Source organism: Dermochelys coriacea, chromosome 3 (assembly GCF_009764565.3).
Source record: "Dermochelys coriacea isolate rDerCor1 chromosome 3, rDerCor1.pri.v4, whole genome shotgun sequence".
In the NCBI taxonomy this organism is placed as follows: domain Eukaryota; kingdom Metazoa; phylum Chordata; order Testudines; family Dermochelyidae; genus Dermochelys; species Dermochelys coriacea.
This window is the reverse complement of record NC_050070.1, coordinates 87,193,547-87,220,397: the sequence shown is the minus strand read 5'-3', so window position 1 is coordinate 87,220,397 and position 26,851 is coordinate 87,193,547. Positions and strand designations below refer to the sequence as shown.

Sequence of the window (26,851 nt, the reverse complement as noted above, 5' to 3'; positions counted from 1 at the left end):
AGCAGATATCAGGGTGATTGAAGTTTCACATGAAAACCAGGGCCTGCGATCTAATAACTTCCGTGAGTTGCCAGAAGAAAGCCTCATCCACCTCATCCCCCTGGTCTGGTGCTCTATAGCAGACTCCCACCACGACATCACCCTTGTTGCTCACACTTCTAAACATAATCCAGAGACTCTCAAGTTTTTCTGCAGTTTCATACTTGAGCTCTGAGCAGTCATACTGCTCCCTTACATACAATGCAACTCCCTCACCTTTTCTGCCCTGCCTGTCCTTCCTGAACAGTTTATATCCATCCATGACAGTACTCCAGTCATGTGAGTTATCCCACCAAGTCTCTGTTATTCCAATTACATCATAATTCCTTGACTGTGCCAGGAGTTCCAGTTCTCCCTGCCTGTTTCTCAGGCTTCTTGCATAGGCACTTGAGGTAACTCGCTGATCATCCCTCTTTCTCAGTATGAGGCAAGAGCGCTCCCCTCTCACGCACTCCTGCTCGTGCTTCTTCCCGGGATCCCACTTCCCCACTTACCTCAGGGCTTTGGTCTCCTTCCCCCAGTGAACCTGGTTTAAAGCCCTCCTGTCAAGATTCCTTCCCCACTCTGAACTCTAGGGTTACAGATGTGGGGACCTGCATGAAAACCTCCTAAGCTTATTTTTTACCAGCTTAGGTTAAAACTTCCCCAAGGTACAAACTATTTTCCTTTTTCCCTTGGACTTCATTGCTGCCACCACCACGCATCTAACAGATATATAACCGGGAAAGAGCCCGCTTGGAAACGTCTTTCCCCCCAAAATCCTCCCCAAGCCCTACATCCCCTTTCCTGGGGAAGACTTGATAAAAAATCCTCACCAATTTGCATAGGTGAACACAGACCCAAACCCTTGGATCTTAAGAACAATGAAAAAGCAATCAGGTTCTTAAAAGAAGAATTTTAATAGGAGAAAAAGTAAAAGAATCACCTCTGTAAAATCAGGATGGTAAATACCTTACAGGGTTATTAGATTCAAAACATAGAGAATTCCTCTAGGCAAAACCTTAAGTTACAAAAAGACACAAAAACAGGAATATCCATTCCATTTAGTACAGCTTATTTTCTCAGCCATTTAAACAAACAGAATCTAATGCATATCTAGCTAGATTACTTACTAAGTTCTAAGACTCAATTCCTTTCTGTTCCCAGCAAAAGCATCCCACAGACAGAGCCTTTGTTTCTCCCCCACTCCAGCTTTTGAAAGTATCTTGTCTCCTCATTGGTCATTTTGGTCAGGTGCCAGCGAGGTTATCCTAGCTTCTTAACCCTTTACTGGTGAAAGGGTTTTTCCTCTGGCCAAGAGGAATTTTAAAGGTGTTTACCCTTCCCTTTATATTTATGACACCTCCTCACTAGGTTAGCCAGCCTGCTTGTGAAGATGCTCTTCCCTCTCTTCGTTAGGTGGAGCCCATCTCTGCCTAGCACTCCTCCTTCTTGGAGCACCATCCCATGGTCAAAGAATCCAAAGCCTTTTCTCCAACACCACCTGCGTAGCCATTCGTTGACTTCCACGATTCGACGGTCTCTACCCAGGCCTTTTCCTTCCACAGGGTCAGTTGATCTACACTGATTTACATCTGAGAATCTGGCCCAATAAATATAAACCATCATAATTCAAGGAATAAACCGATCACTTGACGAGGGCTAGGAAAAAACGCTCTGTAGGCAGGTAACTCCAGAATTTCCCACTACGAGGATTCTGACACCTTCCACTACTAGCAGGAAGCAGGAAGCAGACTAGATAGAACACTGCTCTGATTGATATGAAATTCCTTTGTTCCTGGAAAATATTCACCAACCATCCTAACCAAGATCTGAATTCAATCTTTATCTTCCATTCATCTTCCATCAACATCTACTTGATTTTCCTGAGGAGATTTACATTTTACTGAATTTGTTACTTTGCAACTAGCTAATAGACTTAGGGAAGTAATCTGGTTTTCCTCCAAGGCAGTATATTTTCACTCACTCCAGTAGCCTTTTCCTCTGTCATTTATCTTGTCTTCAAATGAATGAATTTGGAATCCCATTCATGTATTTTTTCCCTCATACCATTTTTTTCCCCAGTTAGGGATATTTAACTAGGCAAGTAGCTATTTGAAGTAACAAACCAAAGGAATTGCCCACATGAGGAAGGGTCAGCCCCTTAACCTATTTATTATTGATCCAAGTCCCACAGAGGAGAATGGGAGTTTTCCCCTGACTTCAGTGGGGATTAGATCAGGCACTTTGTGCTTATTTAGAACATACAAATAATTGTTGATAATCATCCAGACTTGAGCTAGGCTGAACCTCCCAGATCATCTGAGGATTATTAGCACAGTCAGTGTTTAATTTACTTTGTGGAAGTTGAGGGAGGTAATTCTGAAATAGCACCATTATGTGCCAGTAACTGAGTATCTTCTAACATCTTTATGCAAATGCCAACTGTAGTTCTGCCTTTATCCACAAATAAAGAAAGAAACAATGGTAAGGTGATTAAGGCACTGGCCTGGGACTAGAGAGATCCTGTTTCATTTCTTGGCTCCTTCACAAAAACTTTCTATGGAACCCTCAGCAAGTCACCTCACTTTTCTTGTGCCTCAGCTACCCATCTGTCAAATCGGGATGATAATACTTTTCTACCTCCAAAGGGTGTTATGAGGATAAACTCAATGTTAGGTGCTCAGATACTATTATGATGAGCACAACAGAAAAATATGTGAGAAAGAGTAGTCACTACAGATTGCTGTGCCAGCAATCTCAAACCTGACATTAAAAGAATTACTGAAGGATATTCTGCTCTCATTTACCACCTTGAAACCATTTAATTAAAGACTCATAGGTGTAAGTGAGATCAGAATTTGGTCCCAAATCCATTACCACTGTTGGTATTATTTGTTTTGCCAGTTGAGTCCTGTCTGTTTCCTGAAAGGAGACTGGAATTGCCTATTGGGGCAGTTCATAGAGGAAAAACTGAAACATAACTTTCATAAATTTGTTCATAAGACAAAAATCAAAACGCATATTTTTCTTCTTAAAAATAGAAATCATACCACATTTTAATTTCAGTTGCTATTTTAAACTTCTCAAGATTTCTCCACATGATTTCTTCAGCATACTCACCAGTTTCCCTCCTTAACATTTGTAAGTGTTGATGTATTTTGACCTTTCAGAATATAAAACTTGGGGAAATAGTTGCTATACATAAAACGCTGGGATTGGGATTGATTGGGGCAAGAGGTGTGTGTTTTTCAAGTTTTCTGAATGCTACGTTGGGGAAAAGGGGGGAAAAAGTACTTTTGTGAAGATTAGGGCTAGCTAACTGCAGTCTGTTTGACATTGTTTTCCAGCAATGTTAGCTCACACCTCACAGTAAATACTGGCTTTAAAGGCTGCATGAAGGGATTCCAGTTTCAAAAGAAGGATTTCAACTTGTTAGAGGAGCCAGGAACCCTGGGAATCAGTTATGGCTGTCCAGAAGAGTCACTTGTAAGTATAGCACCATGCATGGAGCCATGGCAAACTCTTGGCTGTGGATCTGACCATCAACTTGACATTAATTCCAAATAATGGGAAGGAGAAATCTGCAACCAGGAACTATACTTAACTCTTTGATTTTGATTTTTTTTTAATTGCATACTGAAATGATTCCTAACTTTTATGCTGAATTGCTATACAAAATAGTCATGTTTTCTCTGATATTTCAAAAGTTGTGATGTCAGGATTCAGTCTGTAATACATAATGTGCTGTATTCTGAGGGCAGATAGTCCCACTTTATTCCATTTTTGTTTTGTGAAGTAAAGAGAATATTCTTAGAAAGGGAGTGCTAGACAGAAGAGGAGTACAGAAGGCAAATGTGAAAAAGAACAACAGAATGCTAACCCATATATGGTACTACTTCCCCAGGAGTATTGACAGATGGACAAATATTTCTAGGCTGATCCTGTTCATGGAGAAAAATCAAAGGGCATTGCGGATAAAGAGACTTTCCCTCTCTGTGGCTTTTCTTCTTATTGTTGGATTGTTTCAGTAAGCAGAGTGGCAACCAAGTTTGAAATGTATGATGCCATATGGCAGCCATTTCGATTTGTGCATTACAACCAATATGAACAGACAAAAATGTCAAAGCATTTTCTGGCCAGAAAACCACTCAGAGGTCCATATGAAAACCCCAAAGAAGAAAAAATTGTCCTTGGAACCTCTGGGTCAGTTCTCCCCTTGCTGTCACCAATACAACTACAACCCCATCAAACTTAATGGGATGGCATTAGTACAAATGACCCTCATCGTGAATCATTCTGTTCAATATAATAGAAACCTGGTAAATCTAGATAATTTACATGGCCTTGATCCTTCAAGTGTATATCTGCACCCATGCAAAGCCCCACTGAAATCAATAGGACTTCGTGCCAGAGAAGAAATCTGTGTTTGTAGAACTCATTGCAGAATTAGAGTGGATATCAACTAAGTAGGGGGGAACTTATAGCTTTGTAACATACTCTTGTCAGTATTTATTTTCATATTTTCACTGAGAAACATTGATACAGAGTCCTCATGGGGCAGGGAATGTAGGCGGGGGGGGGGGAAATCCCTGTGTTTATTCAGGTTTCAGAGTAGCAGCCGTGTTAGTCTGTATCCACAAAAAGAAAAGGAGGACTTGTGGCACCTTATAGATTAACACATTTATTTGAGCATAAGCTTTCATGAGCTACAGCTCACTTCATCAGATGCATGAAGTGAGCTGTAGCTCACAAAAGCTTATGCTCAAATATACTTGTTAGTCTCTACGGTGCCACAAGTCCTCCTGTTCTTTGTGTGTTTATTCAGGGATTCATTCAATTTAGGACCTTCACTTCCCATGAGTTCAATTGGCTTTGACTAAGGCCCTTAGTCTCTAAAGAAATAGAGAACAATTTGACTTACATAGTTTAAAAAAAAATCAAAAAGAATGTTTGAAACCAATAGGAAAGGGATAGATAATAAGACAGTAAATATCATAATGCCTCTATATAAATCCATGGTACAGCCACATCTGAAATACTGAATACAGTTCTAATTGCCCCATCTCAAAAAAAGATATTAGAATTGGAAAAGTTACAGGAGAGGGCAACAAAAATGACTAAGAGAGATTAAAAAGATTGGGACTTTTCAGCTTGGAAAAGAGATGACTAAAAGGGATGATATGATAGAAGGCTATAGAATATGAATGGCATAGAGAAAGTGAATAAGGAAGTGTTATTTACTCTTTCAAACAACGGATGGGGTTGATTTCAGCCAATGAAATTAACAGGCAGCAGGTTTTAAAAAAAAGGAAGTACTTCTTCAAACAATGCACAGTCAATCTGTGGAACTTGTAGCCAGGGGATGTTGTGAAAGCCAAAACTATAACAGGGTTCAAAAAAAAAATTTGCTAAGTTCATGGAGGATAGGTCCTTCAATGGCTATTAGCCAAGGTGGTCAGGGATGCAACCCCAAGCTCTGAGGGTGCCTAGCCCCTGACTTCCAGAAGCTGGAAGTGGACAACAGGGGATGGATCACTCGATGATTGCCTGTTCTGTTCATTCCCTCTGAATCACCTGGCATTGGCTACTACTGGAAGACAGGATACTGGGCTAGATGGACCATTGGTCTGACCCAGTGTGGCTGCTCTTATGTTCTTACTTTCTGAATGTTTTCACAACATATCACTCCATTTAGATCAGTTTAAACCTAGGGGACAAGTCTGAATTTTTCATATGAAAAATTGGCCCACTGAATCTGATGAAAAAGGGAGGCTTCTATTTCTATTGTTTATTATTGTTAAAAATACTTCCTATAGCAACTTGTGACTTTGTTAACTTGGCATGCAGATGTCCCGCAGAGCATATTTCAATGGAGAGAGCTACATTTCCTCCAGCCAAAAAATGTCATTCTTTGATGAGTTTGAAGGTGGCTTCAACTTCCGGACTTTGCAGCCCAATGGGCTGCTATTCCATTATGCTAAAGGAGTGAGTATGCTTTTTTTTTTTAAATGTACTGGCACTATGGAGAATTTCATGATCATTTCCTGCTTCATTTCTTAAAACAAAAAAATAATCCACGATTCAGAAATACCAGTTGATGAGCTAATTTTCATATTCTACACCCAGTGGACAAAATCCTTCAATGCTTTATTTGGGCAAAATCCAACTGACATCAATGGGATTTTTGCCTAACTAAAGATTGCAGGATTTGATCCTATGCATATGACGGTACTCAACACACTGTGTACAGTACAAATGCAGATTGTCTCTCATTCTGTGATTGTGCTATGTCTAGCACAATAGGGCTGCAATCCTGCTTTGAGCACATAGGTCCTACCACAGTATAAATAATAGTAATAATAATGGCAATATTTCTTTCCCAGGGAAAAACACATGGAAGGGAAGATGAAGCAGAGAACTCCTTGAGTTTAAATTGGTGGGGCTACAGTTTGACCCCTCCTCAGGTGACATAAATTGGCCAAAAAGTTGGCTTCATCCCCAGCTGGTGTAGATTCCCTATCCCATCCCCCACCATAGGATGCCTGTGTGGCGAGAAGGAACAGTGCTGGAAAGGCCCCTTGCAGTCATGAGCAGCCAGGCTGCTCTAACTGCTCCCCTCTGCCGTGTGCAATGGAAGGAAGCATGGGGCTTAAACTTGCTTACAAGTTGATAAGTGAGCATAAGTAGTTCTAAGAAAGACTCCCTTGCAGTCAGCGAGGCTAACCAACACTCTCTTACCCATCACTTCCGATTTTGGCCCAAAGGATTAAGACCCGAATCTTGTGAGATGCCAAGTACTCTCTTCTCCAATAGGAGTTCAGATACTTAGCTTCTCCCAAGAGCAGACTGTATGAACCTTAAAACCAAATAGTATGGATGCCTGTTTCAGTGGAATAGATAAATTATTCCTGCTGTTGGGGGCTGCAGTCCCAAATGCCTCATTCCCAGAGTAAATTATATCTCTGGACAATTGTGAATTAAGAAATGGGTTTAAGCAAAGTTCATATTTGCAGTCTGATTGGGGGAAAAAGGAACATAAATATGCTAGGCTCACCACATTGGCTACCCTGAAGTATCAGATATTCTGTAAAAAAGAAACCCAGAATCACAAATTGAATGTAAACACCATAAATTGCTAAACTGATGGAGCCTGTGTCATAGATAAGGGGGAAATAATCAGGTACCAGACCTCAGAGCATTGTGGTTTAAAGGGTGACATTAATATAAAAAGAAATCTCACTTCTCACCGGCCCTGCTCTGCACACACTTAAAACCCAGGGGGAATGGCAATAATACAAATCGCTAACAAGCAAAAAGGAAAATAAATATTAAAGGAAAGCTCATGTAATTTTTAAAGCTTTCTGTATTAAACCTGCTCCTGAAACAAGTTTTTCTTTGTTTTTCAGCCAGATATGTTCTCCATCTCTATGAATGATGGTGCTGTGGTTTTAAATGCTATGGGAACTGAAGTTCAGTCAAAAGAGACACGTTACAATGATGGCAAAACCCATTTTATCATTACCTCTGTCTCACAGGAAAGGTAAAGCTGTTCAATATATTTGATTCTACCACATATAGTATATGATATGTAGCTCTTTTATGTACATAATATCTTTTAATGTTGCTTTTGCAAAGCCGAGATTGCAAAGCCCCTACTTTAGGATTTTTTCCTCACAGCATGCCCTATTTCAAGGGATTATCACTTCTTTAGTTAAAAGAACACAAGCCCAAAATCCAAATGGCTGAATCATGGCCTGGAGATGGGTCTTTTCACTAAGATTTTGAAAAAAATATTCTTGTAAATTTTATTGACTTTTTTTGTACTTACCTGTAAAAGCACCTTAATAAAACTGATGTGATTAATTCTAAAGAAGTGGTGATTGCTTTGCTTAGTTAAAACAAAGTAAAAAACTTCAATGAACTAAGGTATCTTTATGCAAAAAAGTCATTATATAGAATATGGAGAAACACGTTCATATTTTTAGTATTGACAAAAACATGCTGGATTCCTGACAGCAGCAGTGAGTGAGTCTACACATCCACTTTTTATAAAACTTGAAACATTTTCCCTGAACGTTTTATTTCATCATTGTACTTTAAGTATTAAAAAAAAATCTTTGTAATTTGAAAGCCAAAATTATCCAAAAGTCTTCCTCCTAGTCTTCATATGTGTATATGCAACTGTGAGAGGAAATTGTTGCACACATACTTTGTGCTCTCACCTGCATAGTTTTCATGCATTAAATGGAGGTTTTCATGGGTAATCTCTAATTTATTATGGCATTTAAGAAAAATTGTTCTCAAAATTATATGTTAGCACAGGTCATATTTTGAAACTTTAGCCCTGAAATAGTCCTCATGAGGACTGACATACTACAGTGAGCATTTTCACCTCAGGATCTGTCATACCAGATCAGAACCTAGATGTCTTTGATCCAGTATTCTTCTTTTGATATTGATCAATATCTAGAATTGGCAGAATTTGATTTATTTTTTTATCATTTTAACGTAATATCAATGTTTATTTTAAGCACCTTTTTATTTTTATCAATTTAAATGTTCACAGTTGTGGAAAATTATGGAGGGTCAGACTATGGCGGGCTCAGACGACAATTGTTTAATGATAGTCAACACTGAGATTCAAAAAGTTAAAGTTTTATAACCACTGAAACACAAATTGTCAACATCACATCAAAATATACAAAGTAAAAAGCCTTAAACCAAATTCTAATGAGTTGTCAAGCAGCATTCTTCTTACTTTGTCTATCTATAAATTTCAATTATTATAGATGGAAACATTTTTAAGTCGGTCTGTCTGTGTATGGTGAAATCAATGCTTATTGACATTTACCAATAAATATTTAACCCTTCCAAGCCTGAATCAGAAGCTCCAAATATAGGCAGTCTGGCATTAGAGAGGTGAAATCTTTCCTGACTTCTGCTGGAATTAATTTTCATGCTGCAGAATGAGATTTGATTACCCTGAAGCAATACAATATCATCTTAAACACCAAAATGATATGATGTGTGTATAGTATCTCACTTTTCCATATACTATTCCATCCTTTCACTTGTGATCAATTAGTTTATTTAGTCTTAGCCATAGTGTACTGTGGCTTTCTGAATATCTGGAGTATCTCAAAGGTCTCACTGGAGCTTTTGGTCATTGGACTCCAAGCTACCACGCTGGCTAATTCCACCGCCATTTATTGCATAGTTGGAAAGAAATAGGTTGTCTTCTGATATTGCTATTTAGGGAATCAGACGCTGAGTTCAGCATTATGGGAACATTGGCATGTATAACACACTGTGTAATAACTCTGAATAAGCTCTTTCAAAAGCAGTTTGTGAAAAGGAAGATTTCTCTTTGCAGATACGAGCTGATAGTAGATGACAAAAAACATAGCAAAAAGAATCCAGCTAGAGACAAAACAGAGCAAAAGCCTGCAAGTGCCAAGAAGTTCTACTTTGGTGGCTCTCCCATCAGTACTCAATATGCCAATTTCACTGGGTGTATAAGCAATGCCTACTTCATCAGGTAGGTAACATCCACAACAGTACACATCAAACAGTGTGTGTCTGACAGCATAGAAAATAAATACCAATGAGAACTGATTATTTTCACAATGAAATATTTTACCTTATTAGTTTGTATACAAACGCCTTTTTTTTTAATTTACTATGAAATGCCTCAGAACTGCCCTTCTACATTAAAAAACTGTTGAAGTGGAAATAACTATTGAGGTAAATCAGCCATTACCATACATGCTAATTCCTTTGGTGCAATGTGTAATTTGCAGAATAATTTACATTTGTATAATATAATTTACAGCTCTGCCTTTGTAATAAAAGGATATGACAGTGTCTCACAAAGCCTCCAAGCTGGGAGTTTGGTCTTGTTGAAATGGTTAGGCATGGTGAATCTAAAGCATTTTCTAAAAATGTTCCTATTTCAGTTTTTTTTCTGAAATTTATTGCTGGTTAATGGTGCCGGATTGAGAGTCCTGCGAACTGAAATCCTTTGTTTATGAATAGCACAGATATAAGACAGGCAGATGCTGTGCAAACTGCACATATTGTCCCACCACTGTGCTAGCCTCGAAGGACCATCTGTGTGGGGGTGAGAGGGTTGTTCATCCCCTCCGCTGAGACTGCCAAGAAGGATACCAACTAATGCCAGCTGGAAAAGTGTTTTGTGTGTGTGCACCCACACACTAGAAACTATGAACTTAAATGTAGTCAGATTTATTTTCCAAATATCAGATCATCAAGACAGTGATTCATACAGGGAAATTGGACTGATGGGTGTATCAGTTAGAGCTACTACCTCTTGCCCTGCACTAGCCACGTACCGCAGGTCACAGTCCAAGGAGGGGACAGAACAGAACAGCTACTCCTCCTCCTGCATTGGTAGGAAGAGATAGAACTTTATCTCCATTCCCCCATGCACATCAATCAACTCACCTGGCAGTGTGCAGAGCAGAATTGGTCCTTCGCAGATTGTTTCCCCAATGAAGCAAGGTCAATCTGCTTCTGGGTCAGCACAGCTATCCACTCCCCTTATTCTGGGCAAAATGTTATATATACACACACACACACACACACACACACACACACACACACACACACACACACACAATGAGCCCAACTTTTTCCCCATGATTTGAAGTCACAGAGCTCTCTAAAATTTCACTTGTAATAAGAAGATCTGTGGTTGTCCTGGCGATAACAAGTGAAAAAATTATATATTTTATACTAGCTTCATTTGGATATTTTAATTATTTTTCCATTCTATTTTTAAAAAGCTATTTTTGCTGCACCTCAGTCAGCTATTCTTAACATTATCTCCTCTTTGAAACACAGGTTGGATCGAGAGGTTGAGGTGGAAGATTTCCAGCGGTACCCTGAGAAGGTCCAAACTTCTCTTTATGGATGCCCTGTTGACTCCCCTCCAGTTGCCCTTCTCCATAAGAAAGGCAAGAACTCTTCAAAAGCCAAAGGAAGCCATAATAAAAAGGTTAGTACTATCTGACTTGTGACTACTCTGAAATCAATTTACAGTTTGCTGAAGTCCACATATACTGCCTCATGATCCTAGGCTAGCCACATTTTTGTGGTTCCAAGACATATCTGAAAAACAGAGAATGGGACTTGGCCCCTTTGAATATTTCATAATTTCAAACAGATGATCTCATTTTGCAGATTCCAAGATTCAAAGACTTTTTTCATTATAGTTTCACCCATTTCTAAAAGAGACTTTTAAAATGCTCTACCAACTACTGATGCTTTTACCAGCTAATGAAAATGATTTCTTCATGCCTAGCCCAATGGTTTATAGGGGAAAAGAGATATACAGAAAGATGTAGTAAAAGTCAGAGAGCATCATAGTATTATAGTAGTTATAGATGGGAAAGAACATATCAAATCCAACCCTCTGCAAGTTCTCCCAACAAGAACTTATCAGATACTAAATTGATACTACACTTGATCTCTTAGCCAAAGGATCAAAAAGGGTGTCAGTTGTATAATTTGCTAGTTTTTGTTTGGGGTTGTTAGGGTTTAGGGGTTTTGTTTGATTTTATAACAAAAGTAAAAGGACAATCCACTGTAACTTTCCTATTGGAAACACCATCATAGGGCCTAATCACATCAGCCACACTATCAGAGGCTCGTTCACCTGCACATCTACCAATGTGATATATGTCATCATGTGCCAGCAATGCCCCTCTGTCATGTACATTGGTCAAACTGGACAATCTCTATGTAAAAGAATAAATGGACACAAATCAGACGTCAAGAATTATAACATTCAAAAATCAGTTGGAGAACACTTCTATCTCTTTGGTCACTCGATTACAGACCTAAAAGTTGCAATTCAACAAAAAAACTTCAAAAATGGACCCCAATGAGAGACTGCTGAATTGGAATTAATTTGCAAACTGGATACAATTAACTTAGGCTTGAATAGAGACTGGGAGTGGATAGGTCATTACACAAAGTAAAACTATTTCCCCCGCCCCACCCCCTACTGTTCCTCAGACGTTCTTGTCAACTGCTGGAAATGGCCCACCTTGATTATCACTACAAAAGGTTTTTTCTCCCCCGCTCTCCTGCTGGTAATAGCTCACCTCAAGTGATCACTCTGGTTACAGTGTGTATGGTAACATGTTTGTTTCATGTTCTCTATGTATATAAAATCTCCCCACTATATTTTCCACTGAATGCATCCAATGAAGTGAGCTGTAGCTCACGAAAGCTTATGCTCAAATAAATTTGTTAGTCTCTAAGGTGCCACAAGTACTCCTTTTCTTTTTTCTATTGCTGGACACTTACAGGGCTGCATTTTGCCACAGCTTCAGGAAACAGTCATATCATTCTTTCCTCATTAGTAGAATTGGAAAACAAAATTTGAGGTCTCCTAAAAAGTGTGACAGAAAGTTCCCCCTCCTGTTTCCTCTTTAGTCTTAAGGCAGTGAGCTAATTTTTGCTCTCAGCTACATCCATGCAACTCTATTGAGTATAGTCAACTTGCATTGGTGTAAATGAGTGTCAACCTTAATCCAGTATCCCTCGGCCCGCACCGCTTCCCACAGCTCTCATTGGCCAGTGGGAGCTGCGATCGGCTGAAACTGTGGATGCTTCAGGTAAACAAACCATCCCAGCCCACAAGTGGCTTTCCCCGACGGGCCGCATGCCAAAGGTTGCTGATCCCTGTGCTATGCTATGCTGAATTGCAGCAGAGCTCACATCCTTAAAAGGGGGGAAGACCACCACAATGGGCTCCAGCAAATTCATAAGAACTGAATTGCCATTGTATGTTGGTTAAGCAGTTAGAAATTCTGTGTTTGTCTGCATCAGTGGGGGGCATGGAGCTGAAAATTAAATACAATAGAATTATTTGGGGACAGCTATATTGATTAGATTTGGAACAACTCTAGATATTTTTATAAGCAATGCAAAATATTACCTGCTAGTATTGGTAATATTGTATTGGTAACAGTATTGTCTCTGCCTGTCATATGCGCACCCACTTTAAACACTTATGTAATGGCTTTCTTTGTATGAAGGTGGGAAGAGAAAAAGAAAGAACCTCAAAGGCAAGTGGCCTCAAAAATTTAGATCAAGAAATGAGTGTGCAAAGAGACCCTGACTGCCAGTTGTCCAAGAACCCCATGGCAATTGAACATGCAAACCAGTTTGGAGGAATAGCAAACAGCCGGCAAGAGTTTGACCACATAGCAAAGAATTTCAGTGACAGGTAAAGCATCACATAGTGACCTGAGAAATAAAAAAAAAAAAAAAAAAAACAATTTAATCTCAAGGAAAAGAGCCATGGAAACAAACAAACAAAGAACTTTGAACTAACAAGATGTGTTTGTTTCCATTACCTTGGTTATTGTGCTTATATGCTGTATCCCTGTCACAGGCTCTTCATCTGCTTTGTGTCTTGAGAAATTGTGCCTCCCTATCTGCTTGTATGGCACCTATTGCAATTTGGATGCTAGTGCAATAATACTGCTAATAATAATAATATATTAAACCTCTGAGCAAGCCGGCTACATCCCTCCCATATCACAATGCAAAAAGACACAGGCCAAAGCCTGCAGTCCTGACTCAATCAGTACTCAGCAAAAATGCCCATTTACTACTATGGGAGCCTAGCCCGAGTAAAAAATGCAGGATTTGACTCAGTATTAATACTATTACAATATCATATGTTTACATAACGAATCCGTCCAAAAGCACACGTCCAACCACAGGCAATATCATACTATCTCTCTGCACACATAAGCAATAATGACATCAGGGAGAACTGCGTGGCCTGAAATGAACATATTTATATAACAATCACTTCCCCAGCCACTGAAGTACAGTCACCTCTTGGGTGGAACATGGCAGCTGTCTAGCAGCACTGCAAAGTGGATTAGGACATGAAGCAAAGGACACCATGTCCTATTCAAACAGCAGTGGAATTGTAGGTAATGAGGGTAATTCCCTACATATGGTTCATTCGGTCTGCATAGCAAGGATATTTAATGCTCATACTCTCACAGAAAGTGCCATATGATAGTCTATGAACACAAAGGATCAGAATCTTGGTTTAATGTTTATGCAAAAACCATCAGATTCAACAACACAATGGCCCCTAAACATACTGTGGCACTGGCTCAGAGGGAAGAATGGCATTTACTGAATCACAATGAAACCATTGAATTTGTTTTGCTTCAATACAGTATTTTACAAACAACTATTGCAACCTTGATAAAGTTCAAAGTGTAGTCCATGTGAGACAGATAAAAAAGAACCCAATTTTGATTCCTCCCTAATGCTGCATTTGTTTATTAATGTATTTATAAAAAATTAACATGGAAGTCATAAGTTTCATGATTTTAATGTTGATTAAAAATACCCATGACTTTGACATTTTAAAATATTTCCTTGTGGGTGAGTTATATGATATTAAGCATTTCAACAAATCTGACAGAAAATCCTGAGAGGTGCCAAGCTAAACCTTGGACTAAATGAGAAGTGCAAGCGAGCAGGAACTCAGCACCACCACTGCTGTAACATAAAGGACCGGACTAGTGAACACTCAGGCCTCCACTCTACTAACTCTCCAGACCTTGCCATATTGGGAGCCCTAGTGTAGATGACATTTTAAGCACTGTGGCAATTAGACCTTCTGTTTTAATACTGCAGGGATATGGCAGGGCATGGCCCACTCCGGCCTCTTTCCAACCAAACAATTTGGAGACTTTCTTCAGGTGAAACACTGAAGAAAATAATTTATAAACATTTATTTATAAAATTCACATCCACCACCTTTTCAGATTGTACAGCAGCTTTACGAATATCCTGGGACTCTAAGGCTTCTGAGCCCAGCAGGGCAGAGACCTCCTGTGGCCTTGGCTCTACCAGCCTACAGCATTTTTCCTTTTCTTCCTGTGCCTTGGTCCCTTCTGAGTTAGAGGTTTAATGAGAGCTTTTCACTCTCTCCCACCTAGCCTCAATCAAGTTGGCACAGTTCCCCATATTCAGGTGTGCGGGGCAACTAATTGACCTTGTAGGGATCAGAGTGCTGGATCAGCTGCTGTAGCCCAGCACTCTGTCACAGCATGTAAGAAATGCATATACACGTCTTCGTGATTGATCTGTATTGATTTTATTCACTCACTAGGATTTAGTTTTGAAAAGATGAGTTCTTTGTGAGATGAATTTTCCTCTACTTGGTATCAGCTCTGCCTTCTATTCAAACAACCATATAGAACATACATCTAAAACTTAATTTGCATAAACAAGGAATACATTCTCCGGCATAAGGGAACAGATCTCAATTCTCCTGTCTCTGAATGATGACTTCAGTCAGTTTACATCTGCTCTGTTACTAAAATGACATGTTTTTATTTGACAGATCACAGTTTTCCATTAGTCTGAAAACTCACTCATCCCATGGAATGATCTTTTATGCCTCTGATCAAGAGGAAAACAACTTCATCACCCTTTTTGTTGCCCATAGCCGGCTGATTTTTATGTTTAATGTTGGTCATCAGAAGCTAAGGATTAAAAGCCAAGAGAAGTACAATGATGGGCTTTGGCACAATGTAAGTTGAAGAAAGTGATTGATGTTATGATGATATATGCGTCAGGAAGCCAAAGTAGAGAATCTTCTGATCTGACAATTCATTTCCATTGGGATGTCAATCTTTGACCATAACCACATATACTTGCCTATATGCTGAGAAATTTCTACTAACGTTTTAAAATTCACCATGTAGATCTGAGTATTTTGGCAAGTCATTAACTGGGGACTAAGGAGTTTAATCAGTTACAGTAATCCAGCTGTTTTCCATACATGCAGCCACATAGAAGAGGCAGAGGTGATCAGAACAATGAGACCAAGCAAGGTTTGAAAGGCTTAGAGCTGGAAGAGAAGGCTGTGTGATCTTAAGCAGTATTGAGACAGAGGAGTGGGGAGGGCAGTGAGGGCACCTTAAATGTGAACAATACAATACAATATACATACGTGTGTGTGTGTGTAAGTTTCTTTGCATTGTTGTAGCCATGCTGGTCCTGGAATATTAGGGAAACAAAGAGGGTGAGGTCCCCCTCCAAAAAAAAAAAAAAAAATTACCTCACTCACCTTGTCTCTGTAAATATCTTGGTTATATACAATATTCTATTTTGTTTTAAAAAATGTTAAGACAAAAGTTTCATTACCAGCCTTTTATATGCAGGAAGAGACGGTTGTCCCACAGAGAAGATTAACGGTTTAAATACAGCCAGTGTGCAGCCGACTTGTAAATTTTGAATCAGACAATCTTCTCTAATATCCTGTTATCTCATGTTCTCATCTTCTGCTATACAGTGATGTTTCCTCAGCAGTTTTGTTATCTGCCTCAACAGTTAAAATTGTCAATGAATAAATTTTCTCCCTTTCAAGGTGATATTTGTTCGGGAAAAAGATACTGGCCGTTTGATAATTGATGGTCTCCGAGTATTGGAAGAAAGTCTTCCTTCTGTTGATAATACATGGCAAGTCAGTGGACCGCTTTATATAGGGGGAGTGGCTCCAGGAAAAGCTGTAAAAAATATCCAGGTAAAATAGACATTATATCTGAAATTACTAATGTACATTTTTGCCCCAATCCTCAAGTGTAGCCGAGGACCACATAGCACAAATCAGGGGCAGGGGTGAAAGGTTGATTTAAGCCACCACTGTGTTCCTGGATCCTGGGCTGGTGATGTACTGGGCTGGACCCGTAGCAAAACCTAAAACAGCTGAACGATCATTATGTCAGTCAAGGATCACCAAGGACCACAGAAGTAGCAGTCACACCACTTTCCTCTGGCCATGCCCACTATGCAGACTGAATGGAGAAGATGGCAGAGAAATCATTCTGCCAGCTCTGCATCACTGGAAGATCCCTCTAAAATGGGATGATCCCTCTCACATGGCTATTTAAACTGGCTTTAGGGCTGCTCTGAAACTGCAGAGTGGCTCAAAGATGCTTCTCCACAGAAAAGGATTAGGATTTATTTGTTTTCCTTCTAGAGAAGTTACACAGCAAAACAGCACTATTTAATAGAAGAATTACACCAGGGAAGGCTGATAACATTTTAACAAGAGGCTCCCACAAAAATTATTCCCATTTGCCTAAGATAAACTCTACGTACAATACAAAGAATGTGTGTGCTTCCAGGGGTGAGGGAATAGGGAAACTGTTTTGCCATTTATTCAAATCTGCTTCCTCATAAACAAAAAAAAGGGAACAGGCAGTGCAATCTGGCAAAAATGCATCACCCCAGCCGATTCAGTGGCAAAAGAACCAAGTGTGCTGCGATATCCTGAGAACTTTTATCAGCATGTCATCGATTATAACCAGATTTGTCTGTTTTGTATAATCTAATATAATCTCTATGGCCCCCATCACCATTGTATCTGAGAGCCTCCTTAACACTGTAAAAACTAGAGATATCAATAACATGCCCTCCTTCATTTTCTTCCTTCTCAGATGGTAATAAAATAGCTTGGCTTTGAGGATTTTTGTATTTGTTTCTTTTAATAATTTGGGTAGGAGGGTGTGTGGTGGATGTGTAGGTGGGTGTAGACCTTACTAAGGGAAAGCTAAGACAAAGACATTTTGTTGATTGTTAGTCGCAGCAAGAATAAAGGTCTCCAATATACATGTCAATTGTGAAGGTTTTAAGCAGGCAGTGATTTTCACTTGTGTTGTCTCAGATATCTGAGAGCTTTACATAGGTACATGAAGGCCAAGAGTCTGCCCTGCACATTGGAGACACATTGGAGGATGCTGAAGAGCAAAAACTTAAAGCAAAACCTGAAGCAACCAGGATTCCTCCTGGGGAATCCTTGGGTGCACATACCAAGGTAGTAGCTCTGCCACCCATGGAGCGTAGAGCCCTGTTCTCACCAGGAGGGGAGAGGGTGTGGCTGGAGCCCTGCTGCTGTGCTCCATCTATTTTGTTTTCCAAAGCTCAGAGAAGGCCATGAGAGCACAAGTTAGCTCTTATCTGAGGTTGGTCTGACTGACACCGGGGACAGGCAGGACCCAGAGTAAGAGGAGCACAAAGGGAATTTAAAGTCCCTTCCCATACCTCCACGCTTCCCTTTTCGCTACCTAGTGCGGAAATGGTGCAATAGAGAAACAGAGGCCTAGAATTCATAAACAACCCCAGCTAGAGCTCTGAATCAAAAGGGAAAGACAAAAGACTTACTTTCCTTCCAGGGGCATTTTACTTAATAATCGCTCACTTTGTTTCCTCAGATTAACTCAGTCTACAGTTTTAATGGTTGTCTCAGCAATTTACAGCTCAACGGAAGATCAATCACTTCTGCTTCTCAGACATTCAGTGTGACTCCTTGCTTTGAAGGCCCATCAGAAGCAGGAACATACTTTTCATCAGAAGGAGGATATGTAATTCTTGGTAATGTGTAACTGAACAAATGTATCCAATAATAAGACTGGAATATTTACTGTACTTCACATCTCTATCTAGCTGCAGAATTTTTTTAAATTTAATCATTACTGTGCAGGGAGTCATGAAACATCAATTTCAACAACACGATATATCCTTTACCTAATGTTGCTGTGGAGAATGTCAGTATGTAAAAACAATGATATTTTACAAGTTAACTGGTGTCAAATTTCTTCTCACGATGGGGAAGTGTAAATTCTTAAAGACCCATTGGAGTCAATGGAGCTAAAACAATCCACACCAGCTGAGGATCTGCCCCTGAATTTTTAAAGGACAAAATACTTAACTCAAAAGGCATATGAAAAGATTTCCTCTATGTCATGAAGGAAGTTAGCAATATGTATAATAAAATAGTTTAAGTTATTTAAGGCCATGGAACAGTATTCTATTCTTGGAAGTATCTTAGGACAAGTTGTTCCTAATAGGCAGTCAACCAAGCAGAGGATGAAGCTGGGACACAACACCTCAACAGAATAGTAGGAGGGATTGCTGGCTGTTTTTGATCTGCTCCATGGCTGCCGCAGGCTTGGAGGAAGGGGATAGTGCTACTGAATCCTGCAGTCTCTACTCAGGCAAAACTCCCACTCCCTGAGGCTATGTCTACACTGCAGCCTAATGTATGTCGGTCAGGGGGGTCTGAATATTCCACCCCCCTCATGACATAAATTACACTGACATAAGCACTCGTGTGCACTGCGCTATGTCGACAAAAGAGCTTCTCCCACAGATGTAGCTTATGCCACTCATGGAGGTGGGTGTTTATGCAAAGGGGAGAGCTCTCTCCTGTCGGAATAGAGCGTCTTCACCAGACGCACTGCAGAGGTACAGTTGTATCAGTAGAGCTATGCTGCTGCAGCATTGTACGTATAGACATGGCCTGAGTTAGAACCGCAGACTTTCACTCCAAGTCAATTTTACACAAGGAGGCTGTATGAGGGGAGGATAATGCCCTGGCAGCAAAATTGCCTAGAAGGTCTCAATTTTCTACTTTCCCTTTTGTTGTCAAAAAGGATCTTCAAGACTAAAATATTTGTAACAATATTAAAACCAGAAGTCAGCATTAGAACTGTATGCTGCAATGTAGTAGATGTCCAGTTTCACAATTAATCTGGGTATAGAAATGACATTGTGTGACTGTTCACTTTTCTCCCTTCAGATGAATCCTTCAGTTTAGGCCTGAAATTTGAAGTTGTTTTTGAAATACGCCCCCGAAGCAGTTCAGGAATCCTAATGCATGGTTACAGCATGAATGGGGAGTACCTGAATATGCACATGAAACAAGGACAGGTATAAGGAAGGTCACATTTTCTTAACTGTTATGCCTAGTTCTTTCCACAGTTTACTTGGATTCAGTGCTACATGCAGCTTTTGTCTAACAAACTCACTATTCTTTGAACCTTCTTTCTTTCCTAAATATATTACCCCATTAAACAAGAAGAGGTTAAACACAACCCAGATACTTCTATTAATGTACATAAATATTTATCAGACAATATCAAATCACTTTATTGGCAACAACAATATTTAATGTACAGATGAAAGGGAAGAGGAACATTGACACTTTGGTGCTGCTTTCATCTGCATATTAAAAATGTATAATAGTTAAAAGGTGCCACAAGTACTCCTTTTCTTTTTAGTTAAAAGGAAGGTGACTTGATTTCATTTTCTTGGTGAGTTAATACATTTTTATTTACTGCACGTTAAGAGAGACATCTGAGTTGTACTCATCTTTTTTTAACTTTTAAAGTTATAACTGCCATAATTGGAAACCTAGCATTAGTGCAACAAGGTGGAAAAAAAGGGAGGGGGGAAGGGAAGTGATGGGCGTGGAATAAAGAAAAGATTTTATAGTATGAATTACATTGGTTTTTCCCCAGGTTATAGTGAAACTGAATAATGGAATCAGACACTTTTCAACCTCAGTTACACCAAAACAAAGTCTCTGTGATGGCATGTGGCACAGAATTGCAGGTGAGTAAATCTCAGACCTTACCACTGAGAAGGTTAGTGGAACCTGATCCTCTCTTCATGGTTGTCCATTCTCATGGGTCAGAGCAGAGGGAGAGGGAATCATGCCTTCAACTCCTCACCAGCATTTGAGATGAAAGGTCCCTGTAATGGGATCACAACTCGCCACCGCTGGCGCCTCCTGTCGGTTGCTCCAGGAACTAGCTCTTGTCAACTGCGGAGTGCCCTCTGCACGTGGTGTCTCGCCTGTTGTCTGCTCTGCTGATTTGGGAACTGCCCTACTCCCCACTAAGTGGTGTCCACTTCTTCACGACACTGCCCTCCAGCAGTGTCTACTACTCCAGTGTCACCCCCTTCCGAGGGGTGGTAACAACAGTCCTTCGGCTTGCACCTGCCTCAGTGGCCAACCACAACCCTAAAGTCTAGCCCCTCACCACCATCACTGCTACTCTGGGTCCCAACCCAGGGACTCTCTAGCAGCAGCCTCTCTCAGCCCTCCTTCATTCCCCTCTTGTCTGCCTAGCTTCCCTGGGCCACTTCCCCTTTGGCCCCATGCACCTTCTCGGCCCTTTCTAGCAGGGGCCACGGCCTGGCAGGTAACTGGGCCAGGGCTCTCCTCTGATCCCCGAGCCTGCCCAGCACTGCTCTGGCCAAGGTGCTATCTCCTTACCTCAGGAGCCAGTCCTCCTCCCTTGCTAAGCAGCCTTTATATAGGACTCAACCCGGCCCTGATTGGCTGCCTCTTCCTTTGCCCTTACTGGCTCTCCACAGGCCTTTGCTGATTGGCTGCTGTCTGTGCAGCCTCTCTGGCTTGTTCCAGCCCTTTATCTCATGGAGTGGGGCAGCCGCCCCACTACAGTCCCCAAAGCAAATTTGCATGGAAGAAGCAGTCCATGCCCAAGGACAGTAGTGCGTCCTGGGCCTGCACTGTGTAAGCCAAGGGAGGCTTACACAAGGGCCATAGACAATTTAGCCCATACCGTACAGCAGATCAGATAGACATCTTCATATGCCATACAATGCATAAATTATATATTTTATAATTAGGGCTCTTTTTAACAAGATTTTGCTTTGCCTTCCAGTTATTAGAGCCTCTAATGTGGTGCAGCTCGATGTGGACTCTGAGGTAAACCACGTAGTAGGACCTCTAAATCCAAAAGCAGTTGACCAGAGGGAGCCTGTGTTTGTTGGAGGTGTGCCAGGTAAGACTTGTCAGTGGTGTTATAACTTTGTACCCAAATGCCAACACAGTTTAAAACAGAAATGTTTTGTTTTCTTCTAGACAGTGAAAATCACCCTTCCTCTGTGCTCTCTGTTTTCCTCATATAATCCCAAATTTTGAAGAACCGACCTAATGTCCTGGTAAAATTTGACAGCTTAAGGAGAGGTGGTTGAAAATTTTCTGAAAGAACAGTTTTCCATCAGAAAATGTTGATTTGATGGAATCTAAACATTCCAGGCAGCTGTGGAGATATTTGGGAAGCCACCTGGGCAGCTGGAGAGCTGGCTTGCTGGCCCCTTTAAAAAAAAAATGCATTTCTGATTTTTTTGTTCCAATTTGGAATGAACTTTTTTTGTGGAGGGGGGGAATGTGAAATTTTCGATGGGACAGAAATTCCAGTTCCCGCATAGTTTTAGTCTCCGGGTCTTGCGTTGCTAGGCTTCCAGCTCCTCCAAGCAACAACTCCCTTGAACATTGAATATACGACATGAAAATTCTTATTCTGACTGTTGATTTCCAATGCATAGATGTCAGTTAATGTGACTTTGTGACTCAGACCATCTGTGTGATGTGGGCCAAGATTACTATATTTACTTCCATTATTCAGTACTCTGTTGCGCTTTCATATGCAAACTGTAGTCAAGAAGATGTAATTTGACTTTTAAATCACTTTCTGTAAAATCTGCATTTCTCTTTGGTAACATGTAGCATTATTTCTCTGTGCCATGAATGTCAATCAAGAATAGCATTAACAATACAATTATATTATTATATTCCTTATCTTGGATTAGTAGTTTGAGAATGTGATGCTCTCATTCATCCCACACTTTGAGGGGGAAGAAATGAGTCAGAAAGGAACCACAGCTTTGTGCACAAGCTTGCTCACTCTTTAATTCTAAACTGAAATTTTCTTAGAACTTCTAAACAATCATCACAAAAACTACCCTGATATGTAATATAATGTGGTAATTGTGAATGCTGTTCTGGCCTGTGATAACAGAACTTTATAATTCTGCATTAGCTATAAAATACTAAAGAGACCTTACATATTGACTTCATGATATTATTATCATCTTGGAACAGAAGTATCCAGTAATGAACTTCATTACAAGACGTAACAGTGAATGTAGATATAGTAAACAGATAACACATTTACCCTTATGTGTCTGTTTTGTTTGGTTATATTTAGTTATATCACAAGAAATTACAAAATTAGACTCAGATCTACAAAGGGATTTAGGCACCCGATGCCCAAATTTAAGGGCCTAAACCACAGTACTAGGCAGCCTGATTAGCTCTCAAGAAAACTTCCATCCAAACAAATTTTGATTAAAAATTAGGGGAATATTTTTCCACTTTCTGACCAGCTGTAATACTAATGCTACTAAATCAGGCCATTTCATAAACCATGATTGATTGATACCCCGTACAAAACCATGCTGTAGAATTAGGCTTATTCCAGTTTTCTTGTTGTACTGACTACACCCAAGATATATCATAGGGTGGCCTAGTGAATAGAACACTGCACTGGAATTCAGAATACCTAGTGTCTAGACACCATTCTGCCAGTGGCCATTTGGGCGAGTTGTTTCACATCTCTAGGTCTCAGTTTCCCCATTCATAAAAAGGGTGTAATGATACTAACCTCCTTGGTAATCCACTTTGAGATCTACTTATGGAAAGAGCTATACAAAAGGTAAGTATTATTATTAATACCGGGGGTCTCAAACTCACAGCCAATCTCCCCAATGTGGCCTGCGGGACTCCAGCAGTTTTGGAGCCAGGTCTCTCCCTTGGCCCCATCTGCCATCCCCAAGCGCTTTTAAATGCGCCCCGCCATTTAAAATGGCCTGGGACCCTCGCAGCGCAGCAGAGCTGAGCGGCGTCTGCCTGCTTGCTCCACATGTCTGCCGGCCTCTCCCTGCGGCCCCAGGGTGGGGCGGGGCGGTGCCTCCATGTGCTGCCCTGCCCCAAGCGCCCCTGTGGCCAATGGGAAGCTGCGGGGGCAGTGCCTGGGGGACAGCAGCACGTGGAGGCCCCCCGGCCTGCCCCACCTTGGAGCCACAGGTAAGCGCCACACCCCCCAAACCCTTCCCAGAGCCTGCACCCCACCCCCTTCCCACACACCCCCTCCCACCCCCAAACTCCCTTCCAGAGCCTGCACCCCGCCCACACACCCCCACCCCCAAACTCCCTCACAGAGCCTGCAGCCCCTCCACACACACCCACTCCCACCCCCAAACTCCCTTCCAGAGCCTGCAACCCTACCCCCTCCTGCTGCACCCCCACCCCATGCCTCAGCTCAGAGCCTGTGTACCCAGCACCCAAACTCCCTCCCGGAGCCTGCACCCCAATCTCCTACCCCAGACCTCCTCCCCCACCAAACTCCCTCCCAGAGCCTTAGGCAGGTAGGGGGCGGACTTTTGGGGGTCAAGTTCTGGGCACCATGAGTGACATTATTGGCCCGCTGGGAGGATTTGAGGACTGGCACTGGCCTTAGGGTAAATTGAGTTTGAGACCCCTGATTAATACTGTTTTACCAGTTTCAGAGTAGCAGCCGTGTTAGTCTGTATCAAGAAGGCGCCACAAGTACTCGAAAGTGCCACAAGTACTCCTTTTCTTTTTACTGTGTTACTGATTTTGTGTCTTTTTAAATCTATCTGCACAATAAAAATATTTGAGATTGCCTGTATGTACCAGAGAGCCAGATTTGGTCCCTTGGAATTTTGCTAGAACTGGAGCTGGTCTTACTGAAAACTCTGGTTTTAGTAAAAGAAGTTTTTTTAGAAATGATTTTGATTTTTTTTAATAATTTTAGTAAAAAGTATCCTGCTTCAAGAAACAGAAAATGGGCCAATTTCAAACCTGCGATACAGAAACAACTTCAAAATATTTTCAAAATCATTTCCCCAGTTTTCAGCCAACTTTATTTAAAATTGTTGTAATTGTAAAATTGTTGGTACTTCTGTCTTCATTGGTTCTAATTCTCCTTTTTTCTTTGATACTTCCAGAGTCCCTTCTAACGTCCAGCCTGACCACACGCAACTCCTTCACTGGCTGCATTCGTAACTTTGTGATTGATGGAAAGCCAGTGAGTTTCAGTAAAGCAGCTCTGGTCAGTGGTGCTGTGAGCATCAACACATGTCCAACAGCCTGATACTGCACAGCAGCAACACTGCAAACTTTTTTATAGCACTGAAGGGAAAAAACAAGCAAAAGAAACCATGTTCTATTCCATTACCGATGCTGGGGGAAAATGAAAATATATCACCCAGGGTCTTTATATGATAAAGCAGTTATGTTTAGAGTCACTCATTTGAAATTTCTATGTGTGAAAACAAAAAATATGAAGAATAAACAAAGAGATGTAATTTGTACAATGCTCTTATTAAACCACAAGAACGAGTTTTACAATTCTTATAGTATCTTTGAAACAAGCCCTATTACGCTGTCAATGAAAATACTGATGGATTACAGAATAAAAACAAATGATTTTAAATATGTTGCTTTCCAGAGACCTTTTTCAGCATAGCAGCCGTGTTAGTCTGTATTCGCAAAAAGAAAAGGAGTACTTGTGGCACCTTAGAGACTAACACATTTATTTGAGCGTAAGCTTTCGTGAGCTACAGCTCACTTCATCGGATGCATCATTTCATTCCATACCATACAAATGCCCTAGGTCACCATCTTTGGTTTAACTTGAAAAGAATTGCTAATATGCATTAAAGAATAAAGCTAGATAACAGACTTACTGTGCAAACAATTGTGTGCAAGATTGTTTTACATGGTGCTCATTTATTTTTTGCTCAGCTAAAATGGGAATATGCTGACCATAGAATTTTTGGAAACAATAAAAAAATTAGACCCCATTTCTTTCCACTTCCAGGTGAATTTATGGAACCCTTTTCGAGTGATTTTCTCATCTGACACCATGTGATAGTTTGAATCCTAGCAAGAGGTGAAGCAGGACTTACTATTTTTAATATAGATAATGGTGGTTACATAAACTAAACAATATTAGGACAAACTGCCTCACACAGGAAGTACAGTGTGCATGTGCATGTGTGTGCGTAACGGCTGATTCAAATTTTCAAAATTTAAAGTTTTTGATTACATTTTTCATCTAAACTTTAATATATCCAATATACACATATAAATACACAAAGATCCAGGACTGATCCTGATCTACACTTGTGTAAACCAGAGGAGAATCAGTCCCAAAGCATCTGAATTCAAACTGGAGCAGGTACAGAGAAAGGCTACTAGGATGATCCGAGGAATGGAAAACTTGTTTTATGAAAGGAGACTTAAGGAGCTTGGCTTGTTTAGCCTAACTAAAAGAAGGTTGAGGGGAGATATGATTGCTCTCTATAAATATATCAGAGGGATAAATACAGGAGAGGGAGAGGAATTATTTCAGCTCAGCACCAATGTGGACACAAGAACAAATGGGTATAAACTGGCCACCAGGAAGTTTAGACTTGAAATCAGACGAAGGTTTTTTACCATCAGGGGAGTGAAGTTTTGGAATAGCCTTCCAAGGGAAGCAGTGGGGGCAAAAGATCTATCTGGTTTTAAGATTCTACTTGATAAGTTTATGGAGGAGATGGTATGATGGGATAATGGGATTTTGGTAAGTAATTGATCTTTAAATATTCAGGGTAAATAGGACTAATCCCCTGAGATGGGATATTAGATGGATGGGATCTGAGTTACTATAGAAAATTCTTTCCTGGGTATCTGGCTGGTGAATCTTGCCCATATGCTCAGGGTTTAGCTGATTGCCATATTTGGGGTCGGGAAGGAATTTTCCTCCAGGGCAGATTGGAGAGGCCCTGGAGATTTTTCGCCTTCCTCTGTAGCATGGGGCATGGTTGACTTGAGGGAGGCTTCTCTGCTCCTTGAAGTCTTTAAACCATGATTTAAGGACTTCAATAGCTCAGACATAGGTGAGGTTTTTCATAGGAGTGGGTGGGTGAGATTCTGTGGCCTGCGCTGTGCAGGAGGTCGGACTAGATGATCAGAATGGTTCCTTCTGACCTTAGTATCTATGAATCTGGAGAAGCACCATCACACAAGTGTAATAATCACCTCCTTGTGAGATCATTGGTGTGTGTGGTATGCTAACCTTTCTCTGATACA

The 26,851-nt window shown here is 40.6% G+C and overlaps 1 protein-coding gene across 2 annotated transcripts in view; it reads left to right on the top strand.

The window, feature by feature from the left end:
• Positions 1-25,208, top strand: part of LAMA4 (laminin subunit alpha 4) — a 161,236-nt gene extending 136,028 nt beyond the window's left edge. For both annotated transcript variants that reach the window (XM_038397220.2, XM_043510858.1), the window contains 13 exons: positions 3,369-3,507; positions 5,869-6,006; positions 7,428-7,561; positions 9,395-9,559; positions 10,885-11,038; positions 13,089-13,279; positions 15,434-15,623; positions 16,463-16,618; positions 18,309-18,468; positions 19,676-19,806; positions 20,397-20,490; positions 21,570-21,689; positions 24,721-25,208. In XM_038397220.2, coding sequence (XP_038253148.1) covers positions 3,369-3,507; positions 5,869-6,006; positions 7,428-7,561; positions 9,395-9,559; positions 10,885-11,038; positions 13,089-13,279; positions 15,434-15,623; positions 16,463-16,618; positions 18,309-18,468; positions 19,676-19,806; positions 20,397-20,490; positions 21,570-21,689; positions 24,721-24,866 — 1,918 coding nt within the window. In that variant the 3' untranslated portion in view covers positions 24,867-25,208. The remainder of the gene's footprint in view (positions 1-3,368; positions 3,508-5,868; positions 6,007-7,427; positions 7,562-9,394; positions 9,560-10,884; positions 11,039-13,088; positions 13,280-15,433; positions 15,624-16,462; positions 16,619-18,308; positions 18,469-19,675; positions 19,807-20,396; positions 20,491-21,569; positions 21,690-24,720) is intronic.
• The last annotated feature ends 1,643 nt before the right edge of the window (positions 25,209-26,851 follow it).